The sequence below is a fragment of the Stegostoma tigrinum genome, chromosome 6 (genome assembly GCF_030684315.1).
Source record: "Stegostoma tigrinum isolate sSteTig4 chromosome 6, sSteTig4.hap1, whole genome shotgun sequence".
NCBI classification, from domain to species: Eukaryota; Metazoa; Chordata; class Chondrichthyes; order Orectolobiformes; family Stegostomatidae; genus Stegostoma; species Stegostoma tigrinum.
The window spans coordinates 99,041,375-99,068,902 of NC_081359.1; the positions used below are offsets into that span (position 1 = coordinate 99,041,375).

Here is a 27,528-nt window from a genome sequence, read left to right on the forward strand (position 1 = left end):
CTTGAATAACAAAGCGTGAAGCTGGATGAACACAGCAGGCAAAGCAGCATCTCAGGAGCACAAAAGCTGACGTTTCGGGCCTAGACCCTTCCCATTATCTCTTAATAGAACATAGAACATAGAACATAGAACAGTACAGCACAGAACAGGCCCTTCAGCCCACAATGTTGTGCCGACCATTGATCCTCATGTATGCACCCTCAAATTTCTGTGACCATATACATGTTCAGCAGTCTCTTAAATGACCCCAATGACCTTGCTTCCACAACTGCTGCTGGCAACGCATTCCATGCTCTCACAACTCTCTGCGTAAAGAACCTGCCTCTGACATCCCCTCTATACTTTCCACCAACCAGCTTAAAACTATGACCCCTCGTGCTAACCATTTCTGCCCTGGGAAATAGTCTCTGGCTATCAACTCTATCTATGCCTCTCATTATCTGGTATACCTCATCTCTTAATCTTGAACTCGTCCTGGCCCAATGCAGCCTGTTATGTTAATGTGACGTCCTGTTTCTGTTTTAATGTCAACTTGTTTACTTAATCTTCCTGAAATTTACTCTACTCAAATGTTGCCCCTTTAAACGTGAGGTACGATTGCTATTCACAGTAACAATTACACACATGGTCTTAGACCCATTTTCAGTTGTCATGTCATGCATGTCCAGGGGCTTAACATCAACTGGCCTGAACAATAGTATCTTTGGATTGTTCGGTGTAAAGTTCAAGATTACATTGGAATATTTAGCCCGAAAAAATGCTTTTAAATATTTGGATACTTTATTAATCTCAGTTTCATGAAGTGAAATTACAGTGAAATTAACTGGAGAGTAAACAAATGTTTTGAGGAATATCTGTTTTGTTGGATTCTAAAGTGTTCCTGCAGTAGAAAAATATACATTTAACACTGATAGTAGGGACTCAGATAGTTTTCTGAAGAAGGGTATAGGCCTGAAACGTCAGCTTTTACACTCTAGTCTGATGTTGTAATTTATTTCAAAACAGAATAATTCTGTACTGGTATTAAACGACATCGACGCAAATTAGAATTGTTTCTGCCGAGTGGGTTAGATGAATACTAACTCCAATAGCCAAAGTTTAAAGCAAATATTTATTTATTTAATAAAACAGATTTATTTTGAAGTAACCAGTAGGTGTACATGTTATTAAGACGGAACACAGAAAACAGCACAAAGTAACTTTCACAAATTCACAAAGTAAATGTGAACGTTTGCAGATATTTCTCAGACACTTAACAAAAATAAAACCTTGTATGACCGTGTTTGAAAGCTTTAAAATGTTGCCTCACGCAGTTATTGTACACTCTTCAACCGGCCAACGTTAACTTTTAATGCCATTAAGTGATTGTTTTGACAAAAGTATAAAGCGCAACTTCGGTACAGTTAAAATTCTGAATTGACACTATTTGAAAGTTAACATTTTAAGAGTGCATCAATTTCTAAATAATAGTGGGTGCTACTGATCTGAAAAATTAACATTCTGAAGAAGGGTGTAAGCCCGAAACGTCAGCTTTCCTGCTCCTCTGATGCTGCTTGGCCTGCTGTGTTCATCCAGCTTTGCACCTTGTTATCTCAGATTCTCCAGCAGCTGCAGTTCCTACTATCACAGAATGAAACTATTTTCTCTAGAATTTGTTATAGTGCTTGTTAGCTACTGCCAAAATCAGTCAATACGTTAGCGATATGATCAATGCAAGAGGTTTGGCAATTAGTTGCGGTGAAATATAACTGTTTGCTACAATTATAATCGAGAGTGTATGAAAATATGTTACTTTGCAATAGCAGCCCGCAAGGAATAAAGAGAATCTGCGGTGGGGAATTGGTTGCAGAAAATCGATTAATCAACTTTAAAAAAAACTCATAAGTTTCCCGAGCAAATAACATTAATGAATCTTTAATTGTTGTTATCGCTGGAAAGGATTAATTAATGACAATTGAGTGCAGAAAGAGAGAGAGACAGGCTCAGCAATATTTACAATGATTCCCTACAACAGTCAGTAAGTACTGGAAGGCAGGGGCGGTTGTAGGTGTGCGGGTGAGGTGGCGGGTGTGCGGGACTGTTTGGGGGTGGGGGGCGTGGGGAAATTCGTGTCAGGAGTCAGTTCTGAGTGTTCCGCTTGCGCCACCTGAAGTGTAACGCTATGTCACAATATAATGGTATATGCCCCCAGGGGCCGCCATTGGAGCTGCCAAACATGTCCCCGCGAAGTGATGTATGAACCCTTACAGTAATGTTATTACGAGAACTCAGTCCAGAGCAAAAAAAAACTCGACAATTCCAGTGTTCTCAACCGTTAACATTCAAGCGAATAGATTATTTTTAAAATAGAAGAAATTACATTAATCTTCAGTACGAAACATCATTTTAAAATCCTAAAGGTATGAAAGTTTATTACAACTCAAATGACAGGCATTGTCTGTGCTAAGGCGATACAGAGTCATAGAGTTGTACAGCATGAAAACACCCTTCGGTCCATCGCGTCCATGCCGACCAGATATCCTAAATTAATCTGGCCTCAATTGCCAGCATTTGGCCCATATCCCTCTAAAAGCTTCCTGTCCATATACCCATCCAGATGCCCTTTAAATGTTGTAATTGTACCAGCCTCCACCACCTCCTCTGGCAGCTCATTCCATACATGTCTTAAAGTGAAGTATTAAATGACTTAAATGATGTTACCTATAGTCTGGTGTACCATTGAGGGAATTGAAAGTATCAGTTAGGACTGAATGCATCAGAAGATGAAAAGGGGGAAAGCAGCCGGTTCTTAAATTGGCTGATCACCCATGATCATAATGAATGGTGGAGCAGGCTCGACGAGTCGAATTGCATACCCTTGCTCCTATTTTCTCTGTTTCTAAAACTTGAAGCTACAAACAGCATGCGTGCTCAGCATACAGTAAATAGCGCTTGCTCAAGAAGGCTTCAGGTCCGCGTTGAAACAACGAACATTTTTTTATCTTAATGACTGGAGGCATTTCCCCTGGACACGCGAACAGAGCAAAATATTAACTTCAGATTAAGTGCCTCCTTTTCGCGCAACTCACCAAAACAAAACTCGGCTGGACAGCTGCAACGACCCGGCCTGAAACATTCGGGCTGCAGTGGCTGAATTTCCCGGACAGGCTGTCCCACACCCTCAAATTACCAGCGAATCTCAAGCCATGTTCCACGGCAATGATAAAAGGGTACAGACTGATAAAAGGTACTAAGGGAGGCTCACCGGACCTGAAACGTTATCTCTGAGTTTTTCTGCACAGATGCTGGCAGACCTGCTGAGCTTTTCCAGCAACTCCTGTTTTTGTTCCTGATTTACAGCGTCCGCAGTTCTTTCTTTTTTGTTTACGGGCTGATAAATGTGCGCAAATCACAAAACAAATTGGTCTAGATCGTTAACTCTGCTTCTCTCTCTGTCTCCACAGATGCTGCCAGATCTGTTGAGTTTCTCCAGTACTTTCCGTTTTTGTTTCTGGCCCATATCTGGACTGACAACAGTTTCTAGGATGTTGGATTGGTTTCAGGGAGCTGTTAACATAAAACAAGATTGCGCTTCTTTCCGACATTCAGGCCTGGAAATGGTTGGTGTTTGGACGTCAGGCAGAACAGAGCTAGACTGCTGAGGGGGCGATCTAATTGAAACTTAAAATACTGAATGGCCTGGACAGAGTGGATGTTGGGAAGATGCTTCCATTGTTAGGAGAGACTGGGACCCGAGGGCGCAGCCTTTGAGTAAAGGGACGACCTTTTAGAATGGAGATTAGGAGAAACTTCTTCAGCCAGAGAGTGGTGAATCTATGGAATTCACTGCGACAGAAGGCTTGTGGAGGCCAGATCATTGAATATATTTAAAGACTGAGATAGATAGGTTCTTGATTATCAGGAGGATCAGGTGTTACGGGGAGAAAGCAGGAGAATGGGGTTGAGGAACTTATCAGCCATGATTGAATGGCGGAGCAGACTCAATGGGCTGATTGGCCTAATTTCTGCTCCTATATCTTATGGTCTTAAGGTCTCATGCTCTCTATGACAATATGTTTTACATTCATAGAAAACAAAAGGTGTTGCTAAACACAAGAGCATGGACAGGCAGGTACAATCTCTCTCTCTCTCTCTGTGTGTGTGTGTGTGTGTGTGTGTGCACAGCTCTTTAATGTCGTTCAACAAATTAATAATTCGAAGGAATTTGTGAAAGCTTAATTTAGAAAGTTATTGGGCGTTGATGCAGTCTACACCTTTGATGAGCGAAAATAAAACAAAGAACATGATGGAGATCCGAAACAAGAAAAACCTGAAAGTGCTGGAGAAACTCGGCGGATCCGGAAGCTTCATCTGTAGATAGAGAAACAAAGTTTCCAGTTCACCTTCAGAAGGAAAGTCTCGAAACATGAATTCCGATTCTCTCTCCACAGATACTGCCAGATCTGTTGAGTTTCTCCAGCAGTTTCAGTTTAGATTTATATTCTAGCCAGCGCTCTGACTAGAGGAAACTTTGCGGTTCGTAATGCCTCACGATTTCTAAACACATACATTTCCGGATGGGCAGGACAAGCCATTAGCTTTTCTTTCTCTGTATAAACGACTCGATAATAATACTGTGTTATTTCAGACTCCAGCATCTACAGTTTTTAATATCCCTCAATAATAATGCTGCGAGTAGCACCTTTCGTGGCTGTAACACGGCCCCAGGTTTCTGTAAAATGAAGAGCATTTAAAACGCGTTCTCAGCTCTGCTCAAGAGTCACCTGCCGTCGAAACATTAGCTGGCTCTTTCTCCAAGGACGCTGCCTGACCCGTTGTGATTTCCAGCATTTTTTTGATCAGTGCAGATTCCAGCATCTATAGTACTTTGCTCTTCCTTCTCTGCTGTAATTTTGTTTCGGTCGCGCGTTCCTTTCAGAACAGCGAAACTGCCTCTCACCGACGGATAACTCGTGAAGGAAGGAAGGGAAGAATTCGTGGCGCTTGGAGATAGCGAGAGCTGCAAATGCTGGAGCCAGAGACGATACAGTGTGGAGCTGCAGGAACACAGCAGCTCAGGCAGTAACGGAGGAACGGGAAAGTTGACGTTTCGAGTCGGGATCCTTCTTCAGCAAAATTATGGCGTTTGTTTGTGTAAAGCAATCGGACTCTGAATTTTATTATCTTGGACTCTGAACATATTCCAAGTTTGTCAAACATGCGATTCCAAGAGCAAGGGTGTTCTTCCATGTTACTATATGACTGCAATCATTTATAAACACTCTGCTCAATGCTTGGAGTGTTGAAACAGAATGAGGGCAAACAGATAGTACAGGGCGGTGGAAGGGGAGAGAGCCAGTGAGTGAGTCACTCCTGTTCCGGTTTCGTCAGTTCTTATCAAGGGAGATGCAGCTCGTGTGAGCAGTTCGAGACGAGATCGAAGATCAGTCACTGATCCTAATGAGTGGTGCACTCGACTCAAATAGGCCGAAAGCTCTCATTTCTTATGACCTTATAGAATTGATGGTAGGAAAGTGGAGTGCCAGATGGTGGATTGATGTGCGAAGTCAACGAAAAGAAAGATAGAAAGAGGGACCCCAGATGGAAGTATGAATTCGAAATCTGTTTTTTACATGTGACTTCGCAAGGATCTGATATCTGGAAATGCCATGTTTGCTTCCATGCATATGATGGCAGCCACTAAGCTGAAGCTAGCTGGTATAAACCTCCTGTTCAAAATTAATTCAACTCAGTGCTAAAATGAAGCTAGGCTCAACAGCGCTGAGCCTCTGCACCCCTCTCATTCTGGCCTCTTACCCAACCCCACACTGCTCCATCATTGGTGGTTGCAGTCTTAGCTGCTTCGATACAAGGTGGACTGTCAATAATCCTTTTGTCTGCTCACCTTTCTCTCTCTGAATTCTGTACCCGCTCAGCCCTCACCACCCATCCCTATCATCAACATGGATAACACCTTATAACAGGTGTTACCAGTTCTAAGAAAACGTTGAGTCAGGTTTTCATTCCATGGACGCTGCCAGACCTGCTAAGTTTCCCCAGGACTTTCTGTGCGCCGTTGTTCTAAAATGCACTGCCCTATTCGAACCATTGCCTCCCCATCCATTCAGACCCTTTTCTGAACAATCCCCATCTTTCTTTCTTTCTCTCTCTCTCTGTCTCTCTCTCCAACCTTTCCTTACTTTTCCTCGTATCTTTTTAAATGACTCGCTGTCAGTTTTTGATTCGTTTGCTAAAGGCCGCGATGTAAAGGGCTACTTATGAATCCCGGTCGCTCCACTCTGTACGTACCAATATTTGCACGAAACTATGTCACACTGAGCTCACTCAAAAAGACTTTAGAACCAGTGTGTAACGTTGGGAATGCAATGCCCCCCTGAACATTACGTAAAGTACCTACCATTTCAATGAAGACCCGATTGAGTTAAAAAAAACAGTCGCAAAGCATTGGAAGAGAAAGTGCGGACCGACAGTTCGCGCAACTGAAATAAGAGTTAAATCTCTCCCACAGTTCAAAAACCTCTTCATTTAAGAAACTCAGTCCAAGAACTCCAAGTGCCTCTCTATATAAAGTAAACATTGTCACTTCTGATTACAGCAAACTCAACATACAGGAACTGATAGTGCTTTCTACATAACGCTGTTAAAATGAAAGTGGTTTGTTTATTTAATGAGCGAAATGTCACAACACATTGTTGCTGTGATATATGAATCGGTGGCAGGTGTTGGTGGCAGATTCACTGAAATAGGGGCTGAGGAATTAACAAATTTAATTTGAGTTAGATCCGCAACCTTTCATGGAAACGTGGTCTGATTTCCCAGTCTTTGGATTGCCCCTTTGTCCTGGCCCGAGGATGAGTATTTTTTTTCTCTTTCTTTCGCCTTTTAGAAACGCCAACTTGGAGAGAAGGGAGAGTATCCATTCACATTGACAACACTGGCAGCCAAGGCTACTCTCCTCTGTCTAGGCAAAACGACTGAACTATTGTACCAGCAGGGCTGCTGAGAACTGGAGCAAATTCGTCCCACTGCAATTTACTCGGCGCACATTTGACTCCAGTTCACGCCTTCTAAGGCCGCGACAGTAGGAGGGTGCTACGGTCAATTAAACTCATCGTTTCATCAATACACACACAGAAATGGAAGATGCATTTGAGGCGCTATTTAAAAAGACATCTGCAATCAATTATACATTAACCCACGCCGAGTTGATTTGCCAACAAGTTGCCCTCTTCTCTAACGCACCCCCTCCATTTGATAAATTAATATAGACTTTCATCTTTTTTTAAAAAATAAAATGATCAATTTCAAAGTCAGGCCAACTTTAATTCTCCTCCAGCAGGCTGCACTCCCCCTCCCGTTCTGAACTGGCAATTAAAATCCTCAATGAGCAACCCCAGTGGGGGAGAAGGGACTGAATTGGGTAAAACCTCTCTTACTTGCCCCTTTTGGGACCCGTCCCTTCCTTGCTAACTCTTCAAATCGAGGTAGCCGTGTAACAGTGAGAAGTGGCGAGTAATGTGCACGCATTTCGTGAAATTTCACAGAAAGGAAGCGCCGTCCTCTCTGACATCATAAACAGAGAGAAAGCAACGACTGGCTCAAGTGGCGAGACGCTGTTTTTGAGGGAGGGTATTGGGGAGTGGAGAAAAGTAAATTGGAAAAGGTAAGGATGGCTGAAAACTAGATAGCTAGAAGAGCTCCTGATTACAAGAATGGTCGGTAATTAAAAATAATTAGGAAGCAGTTATGCCACTAAATCTTCTAAGTGTGCCAGTTATGATCTAATGATTCTCATTAGACATGCTGAAAGCTGTGAGCTCTGTATGACAGCAGCAATTAGAGGGATCATAGCAAAATATTATAAATATCCATGCTAAGACTCGCTTTCGCTTAATGGCCACTTCATTAGCTAATTGATTCCTTATTAGTTACAGGCAAAGTCTGGTTAGGGCTCCACCACAGCTAATTAACATCGTATAAACACTTAATAGTCGAATGTTCATTTTTTTTGTATGCTGGTGAATGCAAAACAACTTAATATTCAAATACAACTGCTGCTGAGGGCGTTTGCTTTAGTTTTGACTAATATTACACAAATGGCGTGCTCTTTCTCATTGCCTTAAAAAGGCAGAACGCAAGGCAATGTCGAATTTGGAGAGGTGTGAGATGGTGGGGGAGGGAGTGGTGGATGGGGATTAACAGATCCCCTTTCTGCTATCATTACTTCTCTCTCTCTCAACACCCCATCGAGGCGGCTCCCCACACGAAAAACATTTACGACATAAGGACATCAATTCCATCAAGAGTCACACACACATCTGTTTAAACGTGTTTTTTAAAAGAACATATTTAGTGCTTAATTGGAAAATAAGTTACAGAGCGAACTGATATCCCCAAAAAGCTTCGTGCAAAGCGTCTGAAGTTACAATTTTTGTGTTTAAAAATAACCTGTTCCTTGTCAATCTTGGTTCAAAGTTTCCTTTTTAATTGGCGAAATCAGTTTAAATTAAAACAAGTGACTTCCATACTACTTAACATGCGTTCATCTTATAATTTGCAAGGCAGCCAGCAAGATTACACAATGCCGTTTCCTTCCTTGCATTGCGGTATGTAATTCAATAAAATTCACATGAAGATTATTAATGCTTTCTACATGTACGCGAAAAAACCTAATTAAAGGCTGTCTTTTCTAGGAGGTGATCGGACCACAATAAAGAGAAACGATTTCCAGGCAGCATTTGTAATGATTGAATTTTGTTTGTTTTGTTGTAGCTAATGCTTACATCCCTGGCGAGCGTTCTTTTGAAACTCAAAGCTTCGTGTCGATTAAGCAGTGGTCCTTTATTCCTCAGCACTTTTTTTCATCTAATCGGGCGTTGAAACTCCAACACTTGGCGGGTAATCGCTCCCCTCATCTAACAAACCGTAAAATAAAATATTGGAATGATAAACTACTCAATCACGCAACGTTCAACCTCCCCTAATAGGGGTGAGTTTGCCCTTTGTGTGACTCCAGTTCCTAAACATTTTATGTATGGGACTGAAAAGTGGCATTCAATTTGATTTTATTTTTTACTCTGGCAATAAGAAGTACCAAGTACCCTTTAACTTTAAAGGGGCTATTTTCCGTTTTTCTTTTTTAATTCCAACTGATTTATTTTCGAAGTTCTCAGGTATTTCATAGTTAAAGTTTATTTTCAGCTCGCCTCTTCATGTACATAATTTAAATTGAGATAAGTTGCGATAGCCGCTCACTAATGACACCGGGCCTGGATGAATGCATCGAATGGTGTGGCATTTCGATCTATAGATCATAATTATTTCCAATGAAACACAGCTAAAAGTGCAGGATATTATGGTTAGTGGAAGAAAGAATTGCAAAGGGACAGTCGTTAGAGGGGAGAGCACAACATTTGAAACCACAACGTGGGACCAAATTGCTGCAGATGCTGGGAATCTCGAAGACAGATGTATTGCCGTATAAATTAAAGCAGGTAACACTATTCAAGCCTAAAGAGCAATTTCTTAAGAGCAGGATTTAAAAAAAGCTTTTTAAAAGAAAACTAAATCGATTCATTTTGAGCGGTGGAAATATGGAGAAGTTGCGTCGCTGTAAAAAAGATCATATAAAATATCATCGTTGCTTGGAAATCGATTGAGAACAGCACCGAGGGGATTTCAGACATGAAAGCTATGTGTGTGTGTTTTTATGAACGGATTTCCTTGACCTAATAAATACTGGACGGTCTCAAAGAAAATCAAGTCCGTACTAAATTTTAACTCCATCAAATAAACATCTAGGCATCCAAACGAGAATAGATATTTTGAGATGGTATGGCCATAAAGATTTCAGTTGTGTTCTTAAAACTCCCCGGTGGTTTCTAGAGAGTGAATTCGGGTATCTACTTAACGTAGTTGTAATGAATTCGCTGTTAATGAAGATCTATTAGCCCCTGGTCCCAGCATATTTGAGTCTGTCGCAAAGTGAAATGTAAACCATTCAATTGTTGTGTTAAGAATACGTATATTTTACACACGATACAGCAATCTGCCATTAACAGGGTGATTCCCCCTACTAGATAAACCTTATGTACACACCCCGAGGTGATTTTTTTTGACACGGCTGTATGCGTTTGGTCTGTTATCCTGACCCCCACCCCCTCCGTTTTGACAGGTATTGTCTAAAACCGTGCTATTAATACTGATCAGTATCTGTTAGATGGAGAGAACATAATCATTCAAACAGCCACAACTGACTGGCGCTCTAAGGAGGGCATGGCGCTTCAAAACTCCGTGTGTTCTCGCAGCCTCTCTCGGCACCTCCGTCTCGGAGACGCGAAGACACTAATGGATTGATTAATCTCTGGTGAACTGCATAATGGGACGTGTGAAATTAGAAGGCGGCCCGTTATTTACCGGAGCAGCTCCATCTTCCGGTGCATTTTCCTTGACACGATTCCACCGGCCCTTGGAGAACAATAAATCGTGATTAATATTTCACTGGGAAGGCAATGATCTTTCCCCCTTTTCCCTTTATTTATCCATCCGCCCGGCTAACGCCTCTTGGTTTAACGCAAGCTTTACCTAAGACTATTGTACCTAAATGCTCATTGACAAAGCATTGAGGGCTCTGCAGAGCAACTGCTGGAGCCCCATTTGAGCCCCAGGTCTCTCTCTCTCTCTCTCTGCGCTGCCTGCCCCTGGGGGTGTTGTTAGATTGCAAACCCACACGTGTAATCCACGTCAATGCACCAACATAAGTCACATTCAAAAAAATGCTGGGGATGGCTTTGAACTCTGCGCCATTATTTTAAGCGCATCTCAATCAGGCAACAAGGCTATCGTTATTCACCTAAGACAAGTTCATTAAGATTCCAACGCGTTTTGAAATGTTATCCAATTCTCCAACTATGCTACAGTTCAGGATTTTTGGAGTGGTTGAGTTCCTGGCCGGGGTGTCTGTTTACAAAGAAACATAGCGGGACATCTCTCATGAACTTTTGATATAGACTTTGTTTTTGGAGGGGGAATTACAGTGGAAATATTTTCAGCCCCAATTTGTGACTTTATCAACAACTGATCGATTGGTTATTCGCGGTCGAGTGGCTGTGGGCGTTGTTGATAAAGCCGGGGTGGCTGTGAAAGGGGCTCATGTTTGCTCCCAGTTCATCCGGAGGTTCAGATTGTTTTTCTTTAATCTCACCCCCTCCAACCTCCCAACTTGCACAACAGATCTCCCTCGCTGCAAAATAAACAATGAGAAACGGTGACGGTCCGGAAGAAGCCACGAGCCACAAATCGTGTTGCTGTTCATCTACTGAAGAAGGGAAGGGGAAGGGGAAGTTATATGAACTTGGCATGGGAAAGTCCCGAGCCTTCCGAGTTCATTTGGAAAAAGTTAGGTTGATCACGGGGTGTGGGGCCGGGGGAGCCAGGAAGCCAATGCATAAATCTCACACGAAGCGGCTACAAACCTTGGCGAGGAAGAAGGCTATGTGATGGGGCACATGTTTCCACAACACTGGGTTAAAGTGGGACTGACACCCATCTATAAGAGACACCCCACAGGGCATATCAAGCGGCTGTCAAACACTAACAATGCACTTTGAGCAGGTCCGTGAGGAGTTATTAATGGGTCCTCATAACAAACACACGACGTCGCTCAGCAACATACTCCTTCTCAATGACAAACACTGAGGTAGGGAGGAAACGGAATTCAAAGGCGCGGGCAGTGAAGAGGTCACATAATAACTGAGAAGAAGTTTACCTTCAAGGCGCCTGTTTTGAACCAAGGTTAGATTTCCACCAGTTGAAGCGAGCTATTCTATCCTACAGCAATTCTCACTCAAATTCGCTTGTATTCGTCTGAGGGGGTTTTGGAGACTCGTTGAGGGAGAGGTGGAAACGTGAATGGGTAGGTATTGGGAGGGCAGTGGGGAGAGAAGTGGCAGGAGAATGGAGTAGGCAGTGGAAAGAGAAATGGAGAAATGAGGTTGGTAGGGGAAGAGGAGGAGGGGGTTGCTGCGGAAAGGAGAGTGAAGTGGAGAGGGGACTGGGGAGTGACAAGGGAATATAGGGGAATGGGAAAGATGAAGGGGCAGGTGAGAAGAGAGGGGCGTGGAGTGAAGAAGGGGAGCGAGTGGGGGGGAGTCAGAAACGGAAGGACTGGGAGGGGAATGAAGATGGGAGAGTAGGGGAGAGAAATGGAGAGGGGAGTAGGGTGAGAAATGGGAAGTGGGAGGGGGAGAAAAATGGAGCTGGGGAGGTAAATGGAGAGAGAAGTAGGGTGAGAAATGAAGAGGGGAGTAGGAGAGAGAAAGGGAGAGGGGAGCAGGGAAGAGAAATGGAGAAGAGGGTAGGGGGAAATGTGGATGGGGGAGTAGGGGAGAAAATGGAGGAGGAAGTAGCGGAGAGAGATGGAGAGGGAATTGAGACGGGAGTGGGAAGGGATGGTGAGGGGAGGGAAGTGGAGAGGGGAATAGGGAGAGAAATGGAGAGTGGAGATTAGAGTGAAGTAGGGATGGAGTAGAGAGGACAATTGTGAGGGGTGAAGTGGGGAATTAGGAAGACAATGGGGAGGATAATGAAATGGGGACGGAAGAAGAAAGGGGAGTGGGTTGAAGAAAGGAATGGAGAGGGGCTTGGAGAAGAGACCGGGCAGTGGAGCGGAGAGGGGAGTGAAAAGTTTGTCAATTCAAGCATTTCGCGTTGTTTTTATTTTACACAAAGTGCAAACCCATCCCCAGAATTATTAACGTCACTCGGACGGTGAATCGTATCTGGCCCCTGGAGCCAGGCTACAAACCCTCAAGACAAGTTGCACGTCATTTCTGAACAGTGAAGGCACAAGGACACCGACCTCTCTCCTGGGTTACCTCCTCATTCCAGCTCACCTGCCGGAAGGCGCAGCAGTATATTGTTGCTGACAATTCAGTATCTTAAATCCGAGGCTAGGGTCTAGCTCCAAAATTGCGAACCCAGGAAAGTTGCATGGTGCCCGTATCCTTTGAAGCTGATACCACACTCACACTTTCTTCTCCACCCCAGCCTGGGGAAGGTTAAAGCAGAGCAGTACATTTGGGCAAAGGCACTGCCACACATCTGTATCGGTCTTTACTCTGGGGCGTCACAGCAAGTAGCAGAAATGTAACGGAATTCGACTAGGGTGACATAATTCCTGGGTGTGCAAACACACTGAAGACAAGCTGGGTTTAAGCCAGACCGGATTTTCTGCTCGGTATCTCCCAAAACAATAATGTATTGTGACTTACTAAAAAGGTTGCTTTTGTCAAAACGTTGCTAATAACGTTGGAAAGTCGCGCATAACTGATCGGATTTGTAATTTGCAAGGACAGAAATTGGGGACGGGTTAAGTTTTCCTTAATTCAGTCCTTCCCAATTCTTGAAATCACACGCATTACGAAATGTAATTTTATTTTCATTTAAAAAAAGGTCATCTTCACTCATTTTAAGTGGATTTGTTGATTTGGAGATTCTAATATTAAAATTCAGGTGAATTTCTTCTTCTAGTAATGTGCTATGGTGAAGGCACAAATGGAGCACTGCAGAGTGCATGCGTGAGTTTGATGTGAAGAGGGGAGCTTTGTGGCTATAACTGGGTTCGAGAGCCGGAGAGCAGGAACTGTGTACCTTTATTTATTTACCTATAAATATTAGGGCCCAACAATAACATATCCAGGAACCCCGTGGATTCCTACTTGGCGCTTTTATTCAGGCGGTCTGTTGGTGAACGAGGAACGGAGATTCTCTCACGTTTCAATATTTTCGATGAACGGTATCCTCTATCAGTGCCAAAGGATGGACTGTAGGTGGACTATTTGTTCATTTGCGCGCATATTGAATTAAGGACTTCATTCCATGTCACTTTTAAAAAGAAATCTATATCGGAGGTGACATATAGATGAAGCAATACAATAACTGTCAAGATCGGTCACTGTAAAAAACGAGCGATGGTATTTTGCTCCCACCTGTATAATATGTTAAAATCCATGTCGTAACATTTCTGCAAATTTGGGGAGCCGATTCTCTTAAATTTTGTTTTTAGAAAGGAGCAACTCTTATTGCAAACATTAGTTTCTTTCCTCGCTAACTTTACCTCGTTCGGTATGTTGCGATTTTAAATGCAACAACAATGTCATTCACCAAGAGAAAAATTAATAATTGCATGAGATGCTCGCCTCACTTGGGGTCGTTGGCCTCCTTAAACTATAAGCTGCAGAAACTGATCACTTACCCAGAGACCTAGAGACGCGGCATCACCACAGCCCGCCTTATATATTTTGGGTATAATTAATAGCCGACAGGTACTCATTCTGAAGGATTAACTAACAAGTGATCTGCATAAACAAACGTATCTAGTGCGACGATTATATAATTAGATAGAAGGTAAACATGAGATATAAATTTAAAAACTAAAGCTAATTTCATCTTACGCATCAGAACAGACTTGCGAAAATGCAAAGATATCAAATTAAATACCGGAACACAATAATTTGCAATCGGAAGGTCGAATATACATAAATATACACACAACCGTGTTATTTTGTCATGTAAAACGCCTCTGTCGCATTTGGTCCAATAATGATGACAAAAGACATAGTGATTTTGCTGCCCTTTGTGTGCATTAGTTAGACAGGTGGCCTGTGTATGTTGAGCCTTTCTTAAATGCAATAAAATTAACCTATGTGCACACCCCCTACCCAAACACACCAGCGTTCTGCAACCGTGAGACTGGTGAGTTTAGTTTGATCCGCTGCCACTGAAATCGGCGACTTGCAGTGATTTCCCTATGTAAACAGTTGCCACACGTCTCGGGTGTTTACCCAAGTAATGGGAGAGCAATAATAGGATTGTAATTGAATTAAAAGAATCCTATTCGGTTACTGGATTAGCGACAGAGAGAGAGAGAGAGAGCAGTTGGGGTGGGGGTTTGTGGTGGGGAGGAGGTATACAGGTTGTATGATCCACGCGTCTGAGACGTATTCAACTGAATAATTGCCGAAGAGATGGAAGGGGGGTGGGTGTATGTATGTGTGTGTTGGGAGTGGGAGGTGGGCTCTGATCGCCAAGTATAAATACTCTGATCTCAAATAGTAACACATAACACCAGGGCCCGATCTCCCTCCGCCAACACCCCTCCCAACAGCATGTAACAAGGTGGTTAGCAACATATCAAGGCATCATTGCAAACACATTGTGGACAGAAGGAGGGAACGGGGTGGTTGGGGGGGGGGAGGGAGGGAGGGAGGGAGAGTGCGTGGGGGCTGGATTTTTTTTCTCTCTTTCTGCCGGCTCGGAGGCTGTTTGTACACAAACACACACACACACACACACACACACAACACGCTGAGAAGGGGAGACACATACATATTCAAAAGAGCAGCGAGCGGGTGAGCTAACCATGGAGGAGCTGACGGCGTTCGTCTCTAAATCTTTCGAGCAAAAAAGCAAGGATAAGAAAGAAGCGATCACTTATCGGGAAGTTCTGGAGAGCGGGCTAGCTCGATCCAGGGAACTGAGTGGCTCAGATTCCAGCTGCCAAGAGATCACTGACACCAACCATTGCACAACACACGTTTACAAGGATGTGGAGAACGAGAACGAGAAAGTAAAAGACTTGAACTCCGCCAGAACTTCTGAAGGTAGGCAGCTTTTTTTTTAATGTGTGCCCTAGCCATAATCTAGGTGAGTCCACACCGAGAAAACTTAACAGGCTTCAGGAGAACACCGAGCGTTTCTCTCGGCCTGTTACCGAGGCTTTAGACGGAAAGCATCGGGTATCGATTCCTCGCAGCACCCTCTGTGAATCCTGCAGAGAGAGAGAAAAGTTCGCTCCAATTCATCCTGGGGTGGGAGGCTGGGCGGGAAAGCAGTGCGGGCGGGGGGGGGGGGGTGGGGGGTTGTGGAGGTACTGCTCCCTTTAACTGTTTAGGGCAATAAAAGACTTTGACAAACATGGGAGAATGGCGTGAGGTTTCTCCTCAGCGCTCGCCTCCGACGCCATCTGAGGGTTTGGGAAGTGCCCTCAGTCGGGGCAACTCTCAATATTCTGCCTCATTTGTTTCCCTCCCTGCCCCTAACCCCTTCTCCCCCTCTATGTGATAATCTTCCACACCAACCCAGCGATCTCTCCCTCCTCGTTCCTAGCGGGGCAAGGGCCACTCCATGTTCAAGCTGAGGGACTGGGGGGAAAATTGTAATTAAAAAGACATTAGTCCTCCTCCCCCGGCTGCCTAACCAGCCGCCAAACCCGGGATTCGCTGAAAACAAAAATCCAGCGATTTTCAAAAAAGAGTCCTTTCGATTGTGGAAAGTGGCGTGTGTTCAATTCGTAAATGGCTGCAGATATCCCCAAATCTCGCACTGAAGTGACGAGAAAGCACATTGGTTTACTTGAATCGGATTATCGGCGCAATTAAACAACTCTGTCGTTAAACAGAGTGTGCACGGTTAACAGACTCGCCAAAATGCACATGGACACTTCATGTAAAGACTGGGCTAACCATATTACCAGCTAGTTCATAACATTCGACTACTTCATTCGAAAACTAAATAACCCAGTAAAAGCCAAATCGTTGTCACCCTTAAATCATTGTTTTATATATAGCAAATATATTTTAGCTCTCCATACTGTCTAGCCGCAGATGTCATCAATTCGAAGTATGTAAAAAAAAAGGCAAAATCTTTGGGAAAAAATTCTACATCATAACGGCGATTGTGTAATAAAAAGCTGATCCCGGGTGTTAAATAGCGTATTTACATGCGTGCGGTATTGTATGCCAGATTCATTCTGTCCCACCTATATATTAATATTTCAGCTTTATTCAATTGAAGGCAATAACAGAATGTACTGGCGCTTTTTATTGCTATTCATATGTGCTGTGAATTCAGACAGCGACTTGAAAGAAATGATGCCATGAAATCCCATCCTAATGCAATTACCTGGGATGATGGAATGAGCTGTATTCTCGGGGAGAGTTTAAACAGCCGAAGCAATCTCTATCGGTGTAAAGAGGATGCCTTATTATGATTCATACAGTTCAGGGAAGACATGGTGCAGATTCATTTGTAATAGTCTCGGATTTCAGCTCCCGCTAACGTCGTTATGGAAAACCTGGGGTTAAATAAACAAGGAGCGGTGGCACGACAGGATATTGAAAGATCAAACCATTTCTTATGACAAATTCGCGATTCTCACCTTCCAGCTAAATTTAAACAAAACAAAACACGTTAGTGAGTTTCAGAGGTAAAATTCACTTTATCAACATTAAATCTACTTTCTGTTCCTCCATAACTCATCCCATAGCTGCACTTTCAATGCTATTCCCCTCTCCAGTAAATCATTATGAACTCCTTAAATCCGTTGGGTATATACATATATATATATATATATATATGCTGACAGTGGATTATTTTCACACAAATTATATTCAACAAATATATCTCCTGTTTTATCAGAAACATTATTTAATATGAAAGGCGAAAGGCTGATCTAGCGTGCAATGTAGAATACCAGAATAACTAACCAGATGTATACATAAATTCTGTTTTTAGTTGAATTTATTAATCCAACCGCAAAAAAATTTAAAAATCCAGGCAGTCAATTTGTTGAGTTAATTTAACAGCATTAAACAGCGAAAGAGGTCGGGGGAGTGGGGAGGCGCGGTTTAAATCTTTATGAGCGAAACAGGGAGGAAATAATGTTTTGACACGTCGCCTTTAATATAATCCTGGAGCTGTTTAAATTGTCAAAGTTTTGTCTATTTGCACGAAATATTTTCAGTTGGAATTCGCAAAGGGTCGGCCCAGATAAGGCTGGAAGTTTTCAAATGATTCAAACGCCAGTGTAGAAACACAGTTACATCTTCTCCCCGCCGAATAGGCTGTTAATGGATTAAAACAGCAATCGTCTTGTCCCGTTTGTTCCTAGGACAGTGATCGTTTTACCTCCCTCTCCGGCATATGCAACAGCTGAAGTTGCAATAGTTGGTAAAATGGATCCAGATTCTAAAGGTGATGAAAACAAACAAAATTTTAAAAAGTTGCCGTTCAGATAATGATGATTTATTTTAAGGCTCATTTTGGATCAACTGCTTGGACATTCTGTGGTGCATAAGATAGATACGATGGAAAACAAACAGGGCCGGGCAAAACTGCCGTAGCTATGTCTGGCTATTAGAATTCAGCAGTGACAGTGTCTGGCAGTTGGAAATGTTCATGTTGTATAAGAAACTGAAATACAAATACCGTTTGGCACTAGCAGTGATCAAAGATTGTGTTGTGCGGGTAATGACAGGAGAGAGAAAAACATGGCAAATCTTCACGCCTGTTTATGCTACTTTAATTGGAACATAGAGTTAGCTTGTCTGCGCGGCTTTGTTCTTGCAGAAATAAAATGTCAGCTAGGCATTTTATAGGTGATACACTTTCCCCTCCATCCGCCCCCTAGTCACTCTGAAAGGCAACGAGACCCTTATTGTTTTCTTTTTATTTAAGAGGCTACATCCCTTATGTAGGCCCCTGTCGTGTGACTAAGATCCAGAGAAAGAGCAATCAAATCAGACAGAAGCCAGAATGAAAAAAATCGTGCAAGGTTTGAGGCTGCTGTATCAATTTTGAACGGGGAGTGTTCTATATATGTATGCAACCTAATGTTAAATGTTTATCGAGAAGAAAGCGGTCCTTGTGCTTTAATGGACCAATGCATTGTCAATACTCAATAACTTACCGTTCAAATCAGAATCTCTGCAGGAGCTAAACTGCCCTTGGAGCTCTTGGGGAACGGCGCAGAATTATTTGACAATGGTTACTAAAATAATTGGTGGCAAGGGGCATGACCTGCACCCTGAAAATGATACAGTTGCAGTCAGCATTCATGAATAGGGGACCCCGGGGTTGGATCATTCGGTCAGTTTGAAGCTGAAGAGTGTGTGCGTGTGTGGGTTTGCATGCGCCTTCCCCTCACTTCGCCAGTTTCACGAAATGACATGGTCTCTTTGCAGGTATTTATGAATGTAAAGAGAAGAGAGAGGATGTGAAATCGGAAGATGAGGACGGCCAGACAAAGTTAAAGCAGAGGAGGAGCCGGACCAACTTCACACTGGAACAGTTGAATGAACTGGAGAGACTTTTCGATGAGACGCACTATCCGGACGCTTTTATGAGAGAGGAATTGAGTCAGAGACTTGGCTTGTCCGAAGCTAGGGTCCAGGTGAGGGGGATTCATTATTGGGATCTTAAAATACTGCAGGGCTCTACCTGTTAACACACACATATACAGAGACACACGCGCACACACACACACACACACACACACACATCAGTTAGCTCTGAGATTTACCGTCAGTAAACCTTGAAGTATAATTACACTCAATATTGCGAGTGCAGTTGGATTTCAAATAAAAGACTAACAGAGAGGTGTTTGTTTGTAAGTGAGCCATATTTCTGTTGCTGTAACTGTTCACTCACTGTTTCCTGTTCAAAACAGCGGGAATGGCGTGATTTCCAGATAAAACTCAGTTGTGTTTATTTGAAATGAGTTGCACTTATCTGAAGATCTCAAAGAGTTTGTTTGAGGTCAAGCCCCACGCGATAAAACAATTTTCCAATAAATTGATTTACAAAAAGAGACGAAGCAAAACAAACTAATGCTGATCCGATGCAAATATCTCAGGAGTCCGAACGCGCAGATATCAGTTCTTCCATCTGTAGCCCAGCCGGTTCATAAGCGGTTCTGAATATCCTAGGTGAGACACGCAGCACTGTTAGGGTGTCCTGGAGGCTGGGGCAAGCTAGGGTAAGGTACACACCGCAGGTGTTAAGGGAAGTGTTTAGGCGAGACTTTCCTGGAAACGCGTGGTCTTGCAGTCAAGTTGTGTTTTAAATCGAAATTTCGGGGGAGTAGACACATGGAGAGAGAAAATAAACAAGTGAACTGGTCGATAGGAAGATAGATAAGAGGCTAAATTGGGCTGGCTCCACTGAATAGATATTATGCTTATGAGTGGAGACGCTTCATTCTTGGGCTAAATAGGGGCAGGGTATCAGAAAGGAGACACGAATATTGTCCGAGATAACAAAGTGTGGGGCTGGATGAACACAGCAGGCCCAGCAGCATCTCAGGAGCACAAAAGCTGACGTTTCGGGCCTAGACCCTTCATTACAAAAAGTACAATATTGTCCGTTTTATTTGAGGGGGGAGGGGTCCTCCCGTGTAAACGTACAAAATTGTTTGTTTACACGAGATGAATCAGCTGGAAGGTGCAGGGCCGTTCTCTGTTTTCCGGTGCTGCGTGGGACTTGATAAAGCACAACTTTGCCGATCCGGGGGGTTGGGGGGGGGGGGGGTTGGTGTAGTTGTTTGTGAAGGAGGACGCAGAGAAGCAGATGTGGGAAGTGTCAAGGCCGGGGAAAGGACAGGACGCAACAGCAGCCACGAAAATCCACGCACCCTTACTCGGAGCGACTGCCGCGAATTATTAACCTGCTCGGTTAGCAACGCACACCAAGCATCTGTCACTGGGTAATTTAAACTTATGAGAGCGGTGAAGGGCCAGCCGGTAATTCAATTACATATAATACATTTTCGTTTATGGCGCAGGCCTAAATTAAATGTCATTATTCACTGTCGCTAATGGAAATCAAAAAGAAATCATATTACCACGGTTTCCAACGGGTAGCGTTTAGTGGTGCTTAATAAAGAATCGATTGTGTAAAAGCGGGCTGCAAACAATGTAGTTCTTTTAACTTAACATATTTGGAATCGACATTGGCTCACTAATTGTAATTGATCTGACTATCTCCCGAGGTTTAACCTAATGCTTTCGCTCGACAGCCCGCTTGTATATACCCCTTATATCTATGTTTGCCGCCCCCAGGGGTAATTGGAACTCGTCAAGCCTCGAAATAGTTCAGTCGTGTTTTAACGCGCTCTTCTTGCCCCTTTCTGCCTTCATTTCATTTTCAGCCAGCGGGATGTTTGCCTCAAACTTCCCAATAACATTTCCTTTGCTGCTTTCTTAAAGCAAAATCCGCTGTGGAGACCCAAGAGACCGCTCTCACCTTCCCTTCCCCACATTCACAACGCACTCCCCATGCAGGATGAGTAGACACTGGGTTACCGATTGATTCTCCTGGGTGCCGGAAGTTTTTTTTTCTTTAAAAGCCACCATCCACTTCCTCCTCCACAGCTAATCGCACCCGTCCCCTCCCCACCCAGCCCACAAGCAATGTCATGTCAGTTTTACCAGTTGCTGGGTGGTATTGATTCCGGGCCGGCTGTGAAGCGGATGTAACTCAAGACAATAAAAAAAAACTTTTAGAGGTCTTTTCGAGATTGGGTTTTGTTTTAAAATGTGAGGAGTGTGTGTACAGGGCTCACGTCCATGTCACATAGCAATGGATCTCGAAGTACTGACTATCAGACACGTAAAGAGAGAGAAACAGACATAGATATTGCTCAGCAGGTCTGGTGGCATCTATGGAGAGAATCAGAGTTAGCGTTTCGGTTCGAGATCACGCTCCACAGATGCTACAAGACTTGCTGAGCTTTTCCAACATTTCCCCCCTGATTTACAACATCCGGAGTTCTTTCGGTTTTATGCAAAGAGAGAGACTTTGGGTTCAAAGCAAACTCGCATCTGATACGATATAACACCCAGGGTCCAGAGACCTACGCAGTTTGCGTTGGGAATGGGCATATTTATCCTGCTCAGATCACTCCCATAATGCCAAAAGAAGCATTCATTGCGCCGTTCCCGTGTTTACATTGGCGATTACATCCTAATCCATGCTTCAAACCGAAAATCCGCTTCAACCAGTTGACACCATACTGCAGAATAACGTGGAGGTATCTGGGGTAATTAAACAATGCCGTTTGAAGTTCTTGAGTGTGCACTAATTATACCATTCCAAATGACCATTATTAAAACAATTAAAGAGAGCTTGGAGGTATATTTGATCTAGGAAATGCAATTAATATTAATTAACCGCTTGATCGTTCGGCAAATGTTGCAAAGATCAAAGGATAGAGATGTCTTTCTTTTGCGAGAGATACTATCAGGATTGGTTGATTGAGAGAAATGGCCATGGCTGAACAAAACAGAAACAAATGCTGCAGCACTAGCACGCACCAGTCCCCCCACCCCCCCAAAAAAGTTGGTTTATTGTCAGGATAGGCAAATTACGAATTGTGTAACCACCGTTTATGTACTTGCTTGCCGCACAGAGTAATTTATGCTGCGTTGCTTTCCGAGGGCTGTTATTTTTTATTGTAAGGCCGTAAGGAATAGTAGCGGACTCATTACTGAGATTTCTCCTCCATGTTAAGTGAGATGGCGACGCGGAGCGCTTGCCCATCCGTCTTTGGCGGATGCCAAACCAAATTAGAGTCAAAAGTTATCGAAGATAACAAAGTGTGGAGCTGGATGAACACAGCAGGCCAGGCCAAGCAGCATCTCAGGAGCACAAAAGCTAACGTTTCGGGCCTAGACCGAAACACACTTTATCATCTTGGATTCTCCAGAATCTGCAGTTCCCATTATCTCAAAAGTTGTCGATTCGTCTCGGAGAGCCGCTTCCTTTTGTTTTAAAGAAAGATCCTCTTCTTTTTCCTCAGGTTTGGTTCCAAAACAGGCGAGCAAAATGTCGGAAACAAGAAAATCAAATGCATAAAGGTATTGTCTGTCAATATCTTCGGTAGTGTCGGTCATTCGGGATAAAACAAAACAAGGAATCGTGGATGCTGAAGATCTGAAACAAAAATAAGCATGGAAATTGCTGGAGAAACTCGGCAGGCCTGGCAGTTACTGTGGAGGAAGAAACAGGGTCAAAGATTTGGGGTTCAATGGGCTTACTTCAGTTTGGAGCTGAAACGTTAACTCTGCTTTCTCTCTACAGGTGCGGCCAGACCTGCTAAGTTTCTCCAGCTGTTTTCTGTTTTCGTTTCAGGGGGCTGTTCTCGCTTTAAAGGGGAGGGCAGCGTTCTGTTTAAATGAGCGAATGCACGTAGCAATATCCCTGTGTCACCGGGCAGAGTTCTAAGCGAAATATAAGAGGATAAACACAGGGTTAATTCGCCAGTCCGTGACCCTGTTTAAGTGCCAAAAAAATCTTTTTCCCCTCCACCCGTGTCCTCTCTAACACCGGAAATATCTTGGAACAAACAAAAACAAAACGAGAATATGTAAATGGGGTCACGTTTTATGTGTATATGCCTCGCGTGTGTGTGAATGAGTTATACCCACGGTTAGATCAACAGCTACTTCCAAATTGTGAAAATCCCAGAAAGGTCAGGGCTAGAAAGGGGTAACTCGAGCCTGTGCCGGCGGAAAGTTCAAGGAAGTGTTAGATTTGTTTAATTCAATCGTTTGAAACCTTTGACGGCGAATATTCGCGTTTCATTGGCTTGAATCTAACACAAGGAATCCGTCCGCCGTTGATATATCATAATATCGTTCCTTTATTAATTGCAATCAAATGACGAGACATTAACATTATCTCCCTCTCTCCCTCTCTCTCTGTCATATTCGCCAGGAGTAATATTAGGAACGGGAAGCCATTTAGACGCGTGCCGTGTAGCTCCCTACGTGAACATGGGAGCATTGCGGATGCCTTTCCAACAGGTGCAGTGTTTAACTGTGGGAGATGGTTAAATGTGGAGTTTTAAAGGGTTCAAGACTGTGTGGGACTGTGGGATTATTGCACAGTGATGAATTCACATGATTTCTGGCAGTCGCCCCGATTTCCATTTAAACAGGGCACAAGATGTTCTTGAGGGTTTTTTTTGTGTTTTATAAATAATTTAAGCTGAGTTCCACTCGATGCGATAAACGACAGACGTCCCTGAATGGCGGGTGTAACTTTCTCATTCAGCAGTTCACGTTTTTATCCACGCTTCGGCTTTTTAAGGAATGGGATAGCTGGTTTTCTCAATCCCCATCTGTCAGCTATCCCAATTTACCGAGTTATACAGATAGGACACCCAGAGTGACACCCCCACCCCACGTCCACACGGCCTCACTGGAGTGTTCAGGAATGCCCCAAAAGTCTCTCCCCTGCATCAAAACAAAAATTTCCTGACAGAAATTTAACAAAGTATTGCAATTTCCAAACAAGCAGGCAGCAAAGAATAATGCTGGGATAAAGAATTTCTTGCTGGAACTTCATACGGGCGAGTGGAGAAATGTTTCTCTACCACCGAACCAGCGCAAAGAGGACATTTTGCTGAGGGTCAGGAATATGATTAGATCCAGATTTCTGCGTGATCGGAGGGAGTGAGAGTGGGCCACAAAACTGGGATCGGCTGTGCCTGTATCTGGGCCGCCCAGGCACACATTTCTTGCAACATTCTGCTGGAACCCACATTGCACGGTAAACTTTACTGGAGGCATTGCAAGCTGCCAAGAGGTGTCACTCAAGTTCCTTTGCAGATTTCTTTTTTTCTTTTTGCCGAGCACATAACACCAGATTTAAAATCAAAATGAGGGGATAATCCTCACTGCTACAGGAGGGGGACATGCTAAATGCTTTGCTCAAACCATCGCACTGACTCGATCAATCATCTGTCTAGTTCGCCTTACGTTTTTCTAAGGTGCGCACTTTGGGGTAGGTTAAAGAGAGTGCGAAATCACAGGCCTCTAAGTGCTACAGTAATCTCTTTAAATGGATTTGTGTGGAAATTGTGGGGTTTCAAAGCGACACCGTGAACACAAGAATATTACCGGGAGGAAGTCCTTGGTTTGTCGCCTGTAATTTAGACGTGAAATTGGCCCCTTTTTCTTCTACAGAATTCTTTTGGAAGGGTTTGGTGAGCAATTAGGGATGGACGCTCCAGAGAGGGGGATAATTGGATATGATATCTGCAGGTTTGCAATTATTTTGGAGACAAATTGGGACAACTTCAAAAGACCTTTGCTAATGTTCAGTTAGGTTTTTCACTGTCTCAATATTCATCCGGGGATGGAGTGGGGGAGGGAGGTTGATGACAGCAACGTGGCAGAAGCAGAAATGAACCCAATTTCTCTCTGTCTCTCTCTTATCTTCGTAGGAGCCAGATCGACACAACTTCAAAAGACAGCAGCAAATGTTCACTCAGGCTTTCCTCCGTCTCAATATTCATCCTGAAGTGGGGGTGGGTTGAGGACAGCGAAATAGTACAAGAGAGATGTTTAGTTAGGTTTTACTCTGTCTGGAACTTCATCCTGGGGTTTGGGGAGGGGTGGCCTAGGGAGAGCGAAGTGTTGGAGGAGAGATGAGCCCAATTTTCCTCTTTATCGTCGTAGGAGCCAAATTAAGGCAATAACATTGAAAACTGGATACTAATGCTCAGTTGGGCTTTAGTATGTCTCAGTCTTCATCCTGGGTTGGGTGGCATGAGGAGAGCAGACTTGGCAGAAGCAGAAATGAACCCAATTTTCCTCTCTCTGTCTTTCTATCGGCGTAGGTTCAGGCGCAGTTGCAACTGGACGGCGTGGCGCACGCGCACTCGCACCTCCACCACCACCTGGCGGCGCATGCTCCGTACCTGATGTTCCCGCCGCCTCCGTTCGGGCTGCAGATCGCCTCGATCGCCGAGTCCGCATCGGCCGCCGCCGCCGCCGCCGCTGCCGCCGCCGCCGTCAAGACCAGCAGCAAGAACTCGAGCATCGCCGACCTGAGGCTCAAAGCCCGTAAGCACGCCGAGGCGCTGGGCCTCTGACAATCAGCCGGGCCGGGGCCCCCGGAGTCCCGCCAGCACCACCCCCAGTGCCCAGCTGGGGCGCGGTGCCAAAGCTGCCCACTGCACAAGCTCCACCAGGTCCACTTCATGATGCACAGCCCGGACGCCGCCAGTGGCAGCAGCACCGTGCCAGGGGTTCAAGAGCACTTCTAAAACACCAAACAACCCAAGAATAAAACACACACGAACCTGCAATGCCCTTCCATCGGCCCCTCACCCACCCAACATCAACCCCAAAACTCTACCACAAAGAGGCATCTCAGTGCTAAAACAGGGTGATTGCCACTTTACCACCTCAACCAGAAAGACAACAGACACTACACCAAGGAGTACCGTCCACGTGGCTGACACCAGAGGGGAGAATGAACTTATAACTGGGGCGAAGCCCACACTTCCAGTTGCGCATCTCATATATGTGTACGCACGCCTCTGCAAAAGCGAATTTCGGTGCTGCATACGCACAGAGAGACTAAATACTTGCGAGATTTGCTGACAGATGGCCACCTTATTTGGGGGGAGAAAAAAAACAGGAGAGGACTTCACCCGACCTGAAGACTTTCCTCATCAACCTGTTAAGAAATGTTCACACGCTGCTCTGCAGCAGGTGGGACTTGAACCAATGTCTGCCAGCTCCAAGGTAGGGACACTGCCAATGTGCCACAAGAGCTCCCTGGGTCGAGCTTGAAGACTTGCCATCCCTGCTGTGCTACTCGATGGGCCTCAGATTTCAATACCGCCCTCAAACTCTCCTAATTTCCTGATGGAAACTGACCGAGGTTAAAGGTCAAGGATGACGCCAAGATAGCCTGTCTGGTCTTGGTCACTATTTCAATACCACGCTCTTCTCTCTCGGTCTCTATGTAGGTATGAATAGAAGTGAATGTAGACCTCACCGCACAACTTATCTGAAGGTGGCAGATATATCCCTTTCAAGTGCTGATGAACTACATAACAGAAAACACATACCACACATTTAAGAACAAATACAACTCCTGTGGACTTCATTAAGGATGTGGAATTCTGTAACCGTGTGCCCGATACTTAAAATGACAGAAGACTTAACTGGGTTCATTTTTCTTTCTCGAGACGCTATCACGTAGGAAACAGCAATAAATGATATCTACCACTCCCCCCCCCCCCCGCCAAACCCGCACCGACCTCTGCACCCCAGCCCCCTCGCACTCTCTCTCTCTTCGTTTCATGGACTGGAGACTTCCTGAAGAATTTTTAACTCGATTTCTGGATAGCTGTCTGCAGGCGACCGTTTATTGTTCCAGTCATTTTGCAATGTGGAACAATAAGAAACATACATACACACACATACACACGAAAACAATGACAAGCAACCCTGACCGGGACTTTCGACCGATTTTTTAAACTATTGTTTACAATAAAGAGAAGGGAACGATCGGAGAAAGATGAAAGGATAAATAGCCTGCTGGCTTGCTAAATGAAATTAATAATAAAGAAAACCCTGTCTGAAGTAACAGGTACAGTGTAGGTTAGTCCTTCTCGTTGTTGGGATCCGATGGTAGAGGATAAAGTCTACACTATTTCCATGCTACAATGAAACAGTCTTGGAGTTACGGTGCGACGCATTTAACGGTGCAGTAAAGTGCAATACTGTATATAGCAGAAGTAGTTGTCTCGTAGAAACTAGAGAAAGGGCGATTATCTCGTCCTTGTGGGCACAAGGAACTGAGGAGTTGCCCATAGCATCGCCAAATTCACTACCAGAGCTTTACAGGACAATGGAAGGACCTTAATGGACATTTTTGTTTGGGGTGGGC

General features: G+C 44.1%; 1 protein-coding gene and 1 long non-coding RNA gene across 2 annotated transcripts; one reads left to right on the forward strand and one right to left on the reverse strand.

Annotated features, from left to right (window-relative positions):
- Nucleotides 1–8,467: 8,467 nt before the first annotated feature.
- Nucleotides 8,468–12,579, reverse strand: LOC125453694 (uncharacterized). The gene is made up of 3 exons (XR_007247816.2): nucleotides 11,768–12,579; nucleotides 10,417–10,467; nucleotides 8,468–8,915 (listed from the first exon to the last, which is right to left on the reverse strand). It is a non-coding gene; the product is annotated as an uncharacterized LOC125453694 (long non-coding RNA).
- A 2,706-nt stretch (nucleotides 12,580–15,285) lies between these two features.
- Nucleotides 15,286–27,225, forward strand: shox (shox homeobox). The gene is made up of 5 exons (XM_048532178.2): nucleotides 15,286–15,662; nucleotides 19,023–19,231; nucleotides 22,637–22,694; nucleotides 23,554–23,642; nucleotides 25,463–27,225. Exons 1-5 carry the CDS (start codon nucleotides 15,422–15,424, stop codon nucleotides 25,715–25,717), a joined length of 852 nt encoding a protein of 283 aa, XP_048388135.1. The 5' UTR covers nucleotides 15,286–15,421; the 3' UTR covers nucleotides 25,718–27,225.
- The last annotated feature ends 303 nt before the right edge of the window (nucleotides 27,226–27,528 follow it).